We start from the raw sequence: 13,188 nt of genomic DNA, 5'->3' as shown, positions 1-13,188 counted from the left end.
TTATATTGTATAAAGTTTTTGTATTTAAGTACATGTTATGTATAGCAAGTTGGTATTTGTAAAACAAACCATGCTTATTGTTTTTACCTTAATACATCACTGTCAAAACGACGTACTCGCGACTAATTTAAGTAATTGCTCCTTCTTAAATATGTGGATTTAATTTGTTTTTTGAACCCCTCGTTGTAGCGTTGTCCGCTAAATGATTTTTAATTTTATAAACTTTGTGAACATTTATAATTTATTACGCCAATATTGTTTGCTGTAATATGTATTATTTTTTCTTAAAATAATTGGGATGCCATAGTTTTTCTTATAAAATAATTTCGCTTAAAAGAAATTGCGCAGAAAATTTCGAATTTCACATTCACTTAGGAATTTCGAGAAATCCTTTCTTAGTATTTTCCTGCACTTCTTTGCAAATTTTATCTTTCAAATCCATTACTTTCGTCTGTACAGTGTGTGTCATTCACTCAGTAACGGAAGAGTTTTACATAATAATTTTATATTATATTGTGTAAAAACTACGACGTCTTACATAATATAAATTACCTTTTATTCAATTGTTACGTTCGTTCCTAATGTTCTTTGACATATTGCGTCATTCCACCATGTACACATTATCGTCATCCTCTTACCTTACTATATAATTTAATGCATTTCTCTATAAAAATATATATTTTTTCTCGTCATCATCAAAAGGAAGTGGAAACGGATCAGTTCTACAATTTCTTCCTGCCGGAACTCAAGTCTGATGGGTATGACGGTATATTCTCGCCTAAGTCTCGAGCGAAGACCATGTCCGAGTCGGAGAGGAAGTACGTCGACGGATGCGCCATTTTTTTTAGATCTGCTAAGTAAGTTTTCTTTTTTCTGTTATTGTTATTATTTCATTTCAGTAGGCTGCGGTGGCGCGTGAGCGCGAACGTCGTACTGTAAAAGCGACGAATTTGGGTACGATTCCCGCTCAGGGAGATGTATTTTTTTTTCATTAAACTCAGCACCGCGCTTTGTTTCATTACCAGAGTAATATATATTATAGAGCATTTTACTTTGTATAAATACGTGTAAGTTATAAATATCTTGACGTAAAAAAGTAAATTCTTTTATCAACTTTAATATTTCAAATTTTACTTAATTATGTTCTTAGAAAATTTGTAAACTCAATATTAACAAATTTATTTCCCACTATTCCACAGATTTTCACTAGTAAAGGAGCACCTCATCGAATTCAATCAATTAGCGATGGCGAACAGCGAAGGTTCCGACAATATGTTGAATCGCGTGATGCCGAAAGACAATATCGGGCTGGCGGCACTCTTGAAGACAAAGGAGGCGGCCTGGGAGAATGGTATGTTGTATAATTTTTTATTTTAATTTGTATTTTTTTTGTTTAGATATTAATATTTATAATACGACGAGTCGTGGCTGCCCTTGTCGTAGCTGAGTTTAGAAATTTTCTAAATTTTGATTATTTTCTTCCTGTGTAAGCGAAGCGCAAATTTTCATTAAAGCTAATTTCAAGGCGATCACGACTCGTGGACCGTACTATAAACGTGAGATTAGAATTGCAGTCTTTTTTATTTTGGGTTTCTTTTATATTCAATTATTTTTCCATATCAGTTCAATTCTATTTATTATTTTCCTTTTTAAGTGACTTTTGATTAAAGAGATCAGAGATACAAACCATATTAAATTAAAATATAAACATGCCTTTCAGCGGTTGTTGAACCTATAACGAACCCCATACTGCCTCTAACTTTTAATTTATATGTATTTAATATATTTAATTTATATTGTATTTATTGCCGCGGTGAAGTCATAATAAATTAAATCTTAATTTTTTCAATATATTTACTTGGGTATACAATATTATGTTAGAAAGTACATAGTAAGCTATATTTATTCCCAAAAAGAACATTTTCATAGATTTGTTTATTGTAGTATCTCTTACAACGTTATTAATAGTAGGGCAGACAGGTGACATTTCTTTTATTAATTAAATTTTGTTTTTCTCAACCATTAGCTGTAAAGATAATTGATAGTTACGAATACGTCGTGTCAAATTTTATACTCACTTAATTCTATACGTGGCCTATAGTGTAGGTAGCGCGATAGTTGTGAGTTCGATTTACACACGGGAGTATGTTTGTTTGTCTTCAAATTATTTTAATCTTTCCCGCCTAGCAAAACAGCGCGGCGTTGCTATTCATATTGTAAATAATATATAGCATATCTCATCGTTTGAATGGATATATGTTGGCTTTCTTCACTTTGTCATTTTAATTTGTACTGATTTCTTTTATATATTTATGTTCTTCGAGTAGGAATTTAACTCACAACCTGTCGCAGTTGTAGTCACACGCTTGTGCCCCTACGCCACAAATAGTCTCAATTGATTATTTAATTATATTTTTTTTCCAAACATTTTTAATTGCCGATATTTTTGCCGACGGACGACGCAAACAGACCAACTAACCGTAGGAACGGCGATACAACGCGTTGTTAAGTCACTACAAAAAATTATATTTTCAATTAATTGGTACCGACGCGACGGCTTAATGGAAAGCTGTACTTAAATTACTTTTGAAACTTGTTCTTGAATTATGTAACGCTCTTTTTTTTTGACTCGGAATTGGTTTTTGTTACGCCGTAATCGTACTCGTGTACCTATATTGGTTGAAATTTAGATTATAGTATGGTGATTTTTTTTTTAGTTGTATAAAGATAAATTATATAATAAATTAAAATTAATTGATTAATAAATTTTATAAGTGTATAAGTAATTAGTTTTTTTAATTGAGTAATAATTATTAGATTATCTTGCTTGAAGTTTATTAAAACTTACATGAGTTTTATTTAATAGAATGACTTTAAACTAAGTTATCATTTCTTGTATATATTGATTATTGATACTTATTAATTATTGTTATTCTTTAACTGAAAGAAACGTAAAATATATAATGCAATCACATACATGTATAAATACAATTATTTGAAATATTTTTCTTTCTTTCCCTCGTGCTCCCGGCTCAGGCCTTAACGGCGATGATAAGATTATAATCGGTGTGTATCGTTTAATTTTACAACAATATTGCTGGATTGTTTAATAAATAATAATTACAGAAAGATATTTTATAAATTTTACTTCTATTTTTGTTTTTAATGAAAGAAAAATCAAAACTGTTTCAGTCAATCTGGGTAACTTTGTTTCTTCGGGTAACATTGACACTCGGAACTCGTCTCCACAATTTTTTTCGTATAATATAATTATGTTGACTATTTTTATTCAATATGTTTATTTTAAAAACAGAAAGAAACTTAGGATTCAGCACAAAGAAAACACAAATATAGACGGACTTACTTTACTTACTACTTACTTACTTACTTACTTTAGCATCATTAACATCAAACGAATTGCTGTTTGAAATTGAAAAAAATAAATATGATGATTAGATACCAGTAAATTAGTATAAAAGAGCCGGGGTTCTACATAAGGGATGACAATTTTGGAGGAGATTATGACTTTTCATTTTTTTTTGGTTGTTTATATTATTTTGGCTTGTTTTCTGTTTAATTTGCCTAAAAGTTTTCTATTAGACGTGTTTTTAAGACTGTTTCTCCATATTTTTGTAAATTAAAACGTGAACCACTGTTACCTATATTGATAAGAAGAAAAATTATGAATACCTTTCTATGAGTAGTTCTTGTTCTTTGTATGCCGAAGTTAGCGGAACTTTGACAGACTACAGAATTCAGATTTTCTAGTATACTGATGTGTTTTAATTTTTTTGTATGTTTTTACAATTTTTTTGTACAATTTTTTTGTGTATTAATTTTTATAAACATTTTGTTTATGTGAATGTCTATGTGTGAAAAGTATTATGAAGGCACTAAAAAAACAAAAACACTTTTGCAATGTGCGTATCTGTCAAAGTTACCCCGATTGAGGGTGTCATAATTTGAAAAAGTATTATATGTAATGATTCTTTCTTTTATTAAGATTTTTTTCTCTTTCTGTAATAATTTATTTTGGCATGCCTTACTTAATGTTATTTTCGTCTGTTGTAGTAAATATTTTGTAGTATCTATGTTATTGTTAGAACTAGCCTACCACTACTAAATATTGTTATTTGTACAAACACTAATTTAGGCTAAAAAGTAATTCGAAACGCTATACTAATGTGTCTAAGACATTTCTTCTTTATTTAATTGTTAGTCATTTCTTTTTTTTACTTTGCACGTCGATAGTAAACTTAAAAATACTTGTTGTCGTTTTATTAATATACAGTTATTTATCTTTGCGTTTGTCTTTAATTTTATTAACGATTAACATATGCTTTTAAAAGCTCAACTCTTATAATTTCCAGGTGTACCAACAGACAGCTCGATCCTAGCACAACCGATACTAGTATGCACTGCCCACATCCACTGGGACCCCGAGTTCTGTGACGTCAAACTGATACAGACCATGATGCTGAGCAACGAACTGAGGTCCATACTCGACGACTCGGCGAGAACGCTCAGAATCACCGGCCAGAAGGACAATGTTCAACTTTTACTGTGTGGAGATTTTAATTCTTTACCTGATAGTGGTGAGTGTTTCGTCTTTTGCCAATGGAGACTTCTTATTATTTTATTTATGTTGCATCTTTGCGTTTTTTTATGTACATTTATCTTCATAATTAATTCTTAAGAAATAATTACATCGCGTTAATAGTTTGAACGCAATAAACTATCCATGTGCAATGTGTTATGCAACTCTTAGTTCTTTCCATTTGACGATATTAGCGAAGCCGCAGGTATAATCTAGATAATATGGATACAAACATACCCAAATCTTGAATGAATCACGATTTTAACCTGCGCCTATTGGCACCCGTTAATATGAATATTAACCATAATTCTCCAGGTGTCGTCGAGTTCCTATCATCGGGGCGGGTGGCGGCGGAGCACCGCGACTTCAAGGAGCTCGGCTACGCGACGTCGCTGCGGCGCATGCCGGGCTCCGACCACGAGTTCACGCATAACTTCAAACTTGCGTCCGCCTACAGCGAGGACATCATGCCGTATACTAACTATACGTGAGTTTTGATTTGCAATTTTTTTTATTTCACTTTGCATCCCGCATATAGCAGGGAGCGTAGTGTTAAAGTTACGTTTCTTTTCAACAATTTTTGAGTCATTTGAATGGCGAAGCTTAACGCTGATCTTTATTCAAAATTCAAAATAAAAAAATACAACACACTTATTCAATACTTAATTTTTACTTATCATAAAAACTATAATATAATTTCCGTACATTATTTGCAGCTTCGACTTCAAGGGCATCATCGACTACATATTCTACAGTAAACAGTCGATGACGCCGCTGGGACTGCTCGGGCCGCTCAGCCAGGAGTGGTTCCGCGAGCACAAGGTGGTCGGCTGTCCGCACCCGCACATACCTTCCGGTGAGTGCCACTACGCGTCGCACACTGGACACTGGACATTATACACTAGACATTCCATATTAGGCACTACACCATTAGACACACACTAGACACTAGATATTTAAGTAGCTAGACATTGGGCACTAGACACCGGACACTAGGCTCTGGATACATCACTGAATACGACGAAATATTTGTCATAGAATGGAGTGTCTTACATTTAAATGCTGTATAGGAAAAGAAAGGTTTTTCATCACTTCTCTACTAGTCATTTAAATTTTAAAATAACTATTTGTTTTTGTAAATTATTTAAAGACTATTTTAAAAAGTTAACTAAAATACATGATGAGTTACGTCCAAAATAAACAATATTACAAAACTTTGCACTTAACATATATATTGTATAATATATGTTATATAATATATGTAATACTAATAATTAATATAATATTTCCAGACCACTTCCCGTTGTTAGTTGAGCTCGAGATGTCGCCCACCACGAGCCCCAACAGCAATGGGCTGATAGGGCGCAGGTAGCACGCGACCACGCACGCCCCGCCACCGCAGCGACCACTACACACACACTTACAACACTTACATCTACACGATAAAATTGATGGTCAACTAAATGGCCAATATGGCAAACCTGATGGTCAACTCAATGGTCAACATCAGTATGGAAAACTTGATGGTCAACATTATAGCAAGTTTGATAGCCATTATGATGAAATGTATGGAAAACACCAGCACAGTCAATTTGATGGTCAAACTAAAAATCAACATTATAGTAAACACACATGTAAAACGTGAGGGCGGGTGCTACCAACTTTCAGAAGTTTGAGTTAGTTTCACTTGGGATATGTTTGAATTTTAATTTTGATATATATAAATACCTTTTTTTAGTTACACACATTTGCTTTAAAAGATGTTTATTTAATTTTGGTAATATACAAAAAATACAAACTGAAACAAACATGTCCCAAACATTGTATACTTAATTTTTTATATTACTATTAGATCCTTCCAAATTCTAAATAACTTCTAAAGGTTGGTAGAGTTCAATACCAACGAGATACGTCATTGTTATCAAATAGACTACGTTTAGAAACAATGGACGAAATAGAGTGTAAGTTTAAACCGATGATGTGTCTCGTTTAAAAACTGCCTTAGTAATATTTTAACTCAATGTGTTATTGTACTAGAATGTTCCCTTTCCACTCGTAGATATGTTTAGTTATTGACAAAATAGAATATATTCATATGTAATATCGGTGGCTTAGACTGTAAACGTGCTAAATACATTTTAAGCTGATTTATTTATTTTTTTATTTAAAGAGAAGTAACAAAATCGATTAATTAATATAAATCAATTTTTGAAATTATAAAAATCTTCTGATAATACGTATAAACTCATGGTTTTTTTAATAAACTGTTAGCAGGTTTATAGTCTAAGCCGACGATGTGATTCTGCAGTGGAAAGTGAAAGCGTTAGCATAGAGTGTATGGACATTGCTCATTTCAATCAATCTGTTTTGAATTATTTCGAAGGTTTTCTTTTTTTTAATTATCTGTGGTATAGCGCTGCCAGGTGATTGCAAAAATAATTAGTTTAAATGGGTTGTTCATGTTTTTCCGTTGGTTTTTTTTTTTCATTTAAAAGAATAGGTACAAAAGTTTTTTTTATTTGGCATATTTTTTTTCTTTAAAATTTAATAATAATAGACGATTTTTTTGTGTATAAATTTTACTTATATTATTACACTTTAAAATTTTTACATCTGGCAACGCTAGTAGCTTAGTTTAGTTCGTGACGTCATCAGTGCAATCTTAGGACTTTTGGAACACAATTAAATATATTAATTATATTTAATACGACCGTTTCGTCGTTAATTTTGAACAGTGTGAATAATTCATATAAAATTTTGAGAGGAAAATATTTTTTCAATAGTAATAGATTGTGGGCAAATTTTACGCTTAGTTTATTGATCACTATACAGTTGAGGAATTATGTTATTATTCTATATAGCCGGGACCTGATGCGGAAATGCTTTTTTTACATAAAATAAATAATATAATTTTTTGTCTGCGGCAATTACAGCGGTTTTTTTTTTCGTTTATATAATCTGTGAAAATTGTAATCGGGTTCTGATATTTTGGAATTATGTGTATACAAATGAGAAAAAAGCACAAATTAAATGTTGCGAGTCAAACGTCCATTTATGAATTAGTGAATATTCCTCCACTGTATATTTATTTAGGTAATGGGCATGTTAGCAATGTTGGTGAGACTGGGCGTGCAATTTTACAGTTCGAAATTCGTATTTCTGAATGGAGATCTGTGGGACAATTTATTTCTTTCTTTTATTTTCTCTCATTTTTTGCAGTAATACCAACTTTACGGTTTTTATCGATGTATACGATTTAATTCATTCGATATTTTCATTTTAATTCAGCAATTATTTTTTTGTAATACTGCTAATTAATTTGGATGTTTCGAGATTGTTTTTAAAAAAAAATGTAATTAAAAAAAAATAATATTAACACTTTTTGTTATAAATTGTCTCACTTATCAAAGCATGTTAAATGAACAATAGTTGGTAACTTAGCGTTACAGTGTTGCTTGTATGGTTCAATCATTGAGTCGTGTTTAGATATGGTGGTTATAGGTTCATATTGCTATATATAGCAGTGTGTTATTACTTTTATGTTGGTATTAAAGATTTATGCATACTTTTTTTTAGTTGGTAACATTGGAAGCTCATGTAAGTTAAGTATACAATTGAATACAATATCAAATCAAATTAATCGAAATTACTGTACAGATTTTTCTTATATTGTCAATTGTAACTTATATATTTTTTTTTCGAATCATTTAAATAAATAATAAAAATATGAATATACATAACATGTGCAATATATAGCAATATAAAGGCCTTAGTGTTGTGGTCGATATGTTAAATGGTGTTCATTTAGAACAAAGTCGGGTGACGCTCTTAGGTTAATAAAAACGCGTGTGTCCAAACAAACTTAAGCGAGACTTAGAAACTTCTATACTATACTAATTAAGTACCTTTCTGAAGGCTTTTCATTGATAACGTAATGTCTAAAAAAATACAATTTGTATAATTTTCTTATAATTTCTAATGACTTTTTATTCTTTTCATTTTTTGTTAATATATGCGTTACGTGATAAATGAATAGCCTGTTTCTTAAAAGATTTTGGTATTCCGATTTCGGTTTACCTAAGAGTAGTGTCGTCGCTGTCGGACACCTCTCTGTAGGTCTAAGTAGTTTTTACAAGTGACTCATTGTGACATTTCATTCGAAATATTTACAAATTCAATTAGATTTAGGGTACAGTACGGTCGACTAGTCGTGAGCGCCTTACTTTTGCTATCTATAGCTAGTTTAGGGCGGCCACGACTCGTCGAACTCACTGTAAATTGAATGTTTATAATTTTTGTTTCAGTATTCTCGCCGACGTTGCATTTTGTAGATTAGATCGTAAATTTTTCCTAAGAGATGGTCGACAGCGGGACCTTTAGGGACAAAACACACGGACTGTGATTGTTTTCTTGGACGCGATTTTTTTAAAATTTTTATCCTATGGATTTTTTTTTGTTAATTTTAAGTAATAATTAATTAATCGTATGGTGGTCCGTATGTTTAGTGCCTTTAGCGGGTAGCATACTGACTTAGTACAAATGTATGGGTGTGTGTGAATGAACGAATGAATGTGTTGCCGATACTTTGACGGCACTTCGTCCCTGGCCGAATGAAATGGTTTTTGAATGATAAATTTATTAAACTGTCGTACAATCGTTCGTTCGTCGGAATTAGTTTGCCGTATTTTTTTGTTTTTTGTCAAAGGATTGTTCGTATCGTCGATCTTTTTGTTTATCATTAGACTAAGGGTGGAGCTATGTTGTTTTTTAACTAGTCATAGGGAAATTGTATGGTTTGTGCTCGTTAAAATAGCATTTCTTCGTTTTTTTTAAATCTAGAATCAGATTACAATAGTTATTAATTTTATATTTTTTAAATTATGAATTTTAATAACTAATTTTAAAAACTAACTAATAACCCATTTTTTCTTTTTTTTTTTTAATGAGCAAAAACTATAGATCGATCCCGTTGTGTCCTCGTTGTGAAGCGTTAGTTGTCAAAACGGAATAAATAGTGATATTTACTGGAACTTTTTATACAAACACAAAAAACAATTGGACCATTTGCATAGTAATCGTGTCTACGCTTAATTTTTTTGTCTTCATTATTATATATATGATTTTGAATATTTTTTATTCTATATTTATATTATTACGTATATCAAACTATAGGTGCTGTTTAATTTAACTTGTAACTGCAATTTTGTGATAGGTATCGTAAAGTTGTCATTGATATATATTATGTGAGCCAAATCATGAATAAAGGAGGGTATATCGAATTACTTCTAGGGTACATGGTGTTTTATAAAATACGTTTTTTTTACACTCGATGTATATTTTTTTCTAAGTACAGATAGAATATAAAGTCGTCATATCAAGTGATCTTTGGGAAATTTTGTAAATTGTATTATCTAGGTGTTGTTTGGGCGTGGCGTCATAGTTTGGTGTCATTGAGCACAAAAGTTGAGATGACGGTTTCCAAGTAAATTTTCATATATATTTTTATTTTCTTTTTTCCATCTTTATAGTAACATTAGATAATTAATTTTAAACAATACGTTACTGCATTCAAAAAGATTACTGCGTCATAAATTTTTAATATTAGTTACATAATTGACAAAAAAATTATATGATAATTAATTAATGCCTTATAAAAGTTCTACTTTATAATAAAACTGCCAATAATATATTTTTTATTAAAGCATCTTAAATAAATATACCCTATAAAATAATTGTAATACTTTATATGAATACTTACTTCTGAAACCGCCGTTTTTATACTATTATTATCACCAATTCGCTATACTACCTTATAAATGTATTCTTTTTTTTCATTGAATTGTTTACAACACTATTGTATAATAACATAAAAATGTCCGATATAGAACAATGGCTGAGCAAATATAAAGTCTGAAACTGAAACTGTAGATGCTATATTATATGTCAACGATTTCTTTTTTCAAAATTTTGTAATTTTACTTATGTACTTACATGCTGATGAGTTTTAAGTTAAAATTGTTGGATTGATTTATAAGAAGTAAGGTTTTGCGTATAATTAATAGATTTTTAAACTGATTGATTTTGTTTTAATTAAATTAAAAAAAAAAAAATTAAAATTATGTAAAAGTCATCTGTTTTTTTTTAAATTATTAATCTGACGTAATTAATTATACACAAAGTTTTATTTATCATATAAATTATAAATAAAGTGCGATATTTGTGAAAAACTATTGTTTCTCATAATTTATTTACACTAAGGCTGGCATACATTTTTTTCTGTTGTTTCCACACAGATATCAGTAGGGTACATAATATTTTAAGTAACCTTTTATTTACTGTGTAATGATGTCACAAATCAATAAAAGTACATTCTGTATAACGTTTTTTTTTGGATAATTGTGTATGTTTAAAAATATTCATGTACCCTTTTTGAGCGATTTTGGTGTGTCTATCGAGTAAAGTTTAAATACAGATACAATCGAATATATTTTCAGTATTTAAAAAAAAAGCAAATTTAAAGCATATATAGAGACCGTTTTTAAAATATACATATCTACATGTAAAATATTTTTTTAGAGTTATTATTAGAAGTTTCTATTACCTATCAGAATATATTTTTAAATAAAATACACTTATTGTTAAGTGTAATATGACATTAATGTACTTAGTTTATAGATTAAAAAAAGATTGAAGTTTTAGTTTATATTTTGTGCTTCTTAAATTTTCTCGATTTCGAAAATATATTTTAAAAACGGTCTCAAATGACTATAAGTTTTAATATATGTAACAATTTTATTGTAATTTATTTGTAGTAGATGATCTCTTTACTTATAATACAATTTTGATGGTCAATTTTACTTAATAGCTCTAATAATAATTATCGCACATTACATTTGTATATTTAAACCGTTTTTTTTTAATTATGTTTTCAATTTATACTCTATGCATTATTGAAAGTCCTCAGATGTGATTATTGTTTAGTATTCGATTGTATGACTTTATTTGTATATACCTGTATTATATGTATTTTAGTTGTCATGTAAATATAAAAAGAAAAATTACGATTTTTTTAATATTGGCAATTACGTTTTGCTATAAATCCTCAAAGGATACTTGTGACTGGGAAGTTTCAATAATGCAATATTTCATCACGAATGCCTTTAAATTACTAAATGTAAATTTTATTTTGTAAATACGACAATTAATGCTTATGCAACGAGCGAGCCGTTCGCCTTTTGTCAGCCGTGACTTCTGCGCAAACTGACTTTGACAGAAGTGGGGCCGGACGTTGACGTTTTTTTGACAGTATTTTTTTAATCTTATAGTTGTCAATTAATTTACAGTCATATAAATTTATTTTTATATTTTTTATTTTCAGTCTCGAGTTTAACTGTAAAAAAAAATGTCAGTGTATAACCGGCCTTAGCCTCGAAAGTTGTGTGTATCTCGACAGACATTCCACAGGCACTATCGAATTAGCTCAATTCTAAAGACTGGTTGAGACTTTAAAAAAAAAGAAAAAATATCATAAATAATAATATTTTCTGAAGACAAAACGTTTTACGGTGATTTAATAATAAATAAGATCGCGATAACTCACTAGTATGTAAGGACAAATGCTTTACGTCACTGTGATAGACAATATAAATTTACCTGAACATAACGCGAGAGCATTTCAGTGTTAAAATTTCTTATGAAACTTATATTATTATTGTGTGTACCTATTCTGGGTTCGGTGTTGCTAGATTTTGTGTTGCCATGTCCTTTTTAATGTATTTGGTTCTATAACAGACCCCTTCTTTTTAAATTGCTGTGAAAATAATATTTAAATTAAATTGATTATCTACATATTAATATTGTGTACTTTATAAATTAATTCGTTTTTTTATAATCTGTGTAAGGAGACGAGATCGAACTTGAAAGAAATTTTTGATCTGAACCATATTATTGATTCCTATTGTTTTAAATATTGTAAAACTTGAGTATTCATCTTTCTGCTTTACAATTAGTTTTTATTAATGACGATAGTTCGATCTCAACTCGATTTTTCAATTAATTATTTATAATCGATTTCTTTGTATTTAAAATACAATTACTAATACTATACATATATTATGTAAAACAAAATCAAGCAACACGATTAAAGGCAAATTACAAAAAGTACAAATGTGCAGAAGTTCGGTCGCGCTGGACGGGGTGTCAGTGTGTGCGTGTACGTGTGTATATATATATACATGCGTGTGCATACATTTTATATCTATGAACGTGTGTGTATTTATGTACATATGTTCGTGTAAACGTGGTTATGTGTGTATGTACGTATGTGTGTCTGGGGTGTGAGTGAGTGCGTGCGGCCCGCGTCTCGCTGTTGTTTGTTGACACATTGTGTATGATATGCTGAATCAAATTATAAGAGAATATGAATTTTATGTGTTGAGTTTTTATTTCTTTTCTTTCCTTAATGTTTTGGATAATTCACTGATGTAGATGTTTTTTTTAAATTAAGTTGTGAAATTAAGGGCAGATAATATTTGAGATTAGCTCAAGAATTTTATGACTGAAATATAAAATGTAGTCCAAGTAATTATATT

General features: G+C 30.1%; 1 protein-coding gene across 1 annotated transcript in view; it reads left to right on the top strand.

The window, feature by feature from the left end:
• The window catches only part of twin (CCR4-NOT transcription complex subunit 6-like twin), a 162,017-nt gene extending 148,991 nt beyond the window's left edge, over nt 1-13,026 (top strand). The window contains exons 7-12 of the mRNA XM_085207329.1: nt 703-857; nt 1,200-1,351; nt 4,371-4,595; nt 4,913-5,084; nt 5,314-5,453; nt 5,890-13,026. Of these exons, the coding sequence (XP_085063455.1) occupies nt 703-857; nt 1,200-1,351; nt 4,371-4,595; nt 4,913-5,084; nt 5,314-5,453; nt 5,890-5,969 (924 nt within the window). The 3' untranslated portion in view covers nt 5,970-13,026. The remainder of the gene's footprint in view (nt 1-702; nt 858-1,199; nt 1,352-4,370; nt 4,596-4,912; nt 5,085-5,313; nt 5,454-5,889) is intronic.
• Nucleotides 13,027-13,188: the final 162 nt, after the last annotated feature.

The sequence above is a fragment of the Heliconius melpomene genome, chromosome 3 (assembly GCF_056956725.1).
Source record: "Heliconius melpomene rosina isolate 202511_hmr_F chromosome 3, ASM5695672v1, whole genome shotgun sequence".
NCBI classification, from domain to species: domain Eukaryota; kingdom Metazoa; phylum Arthropoda; class Insecta; order Lepidoptera; family Nymphalidae; genus Heliconius; species Heliconius melpomene.
This window is presented reverse-complemented; position numbering and strand designations above follow the sequence as displayed.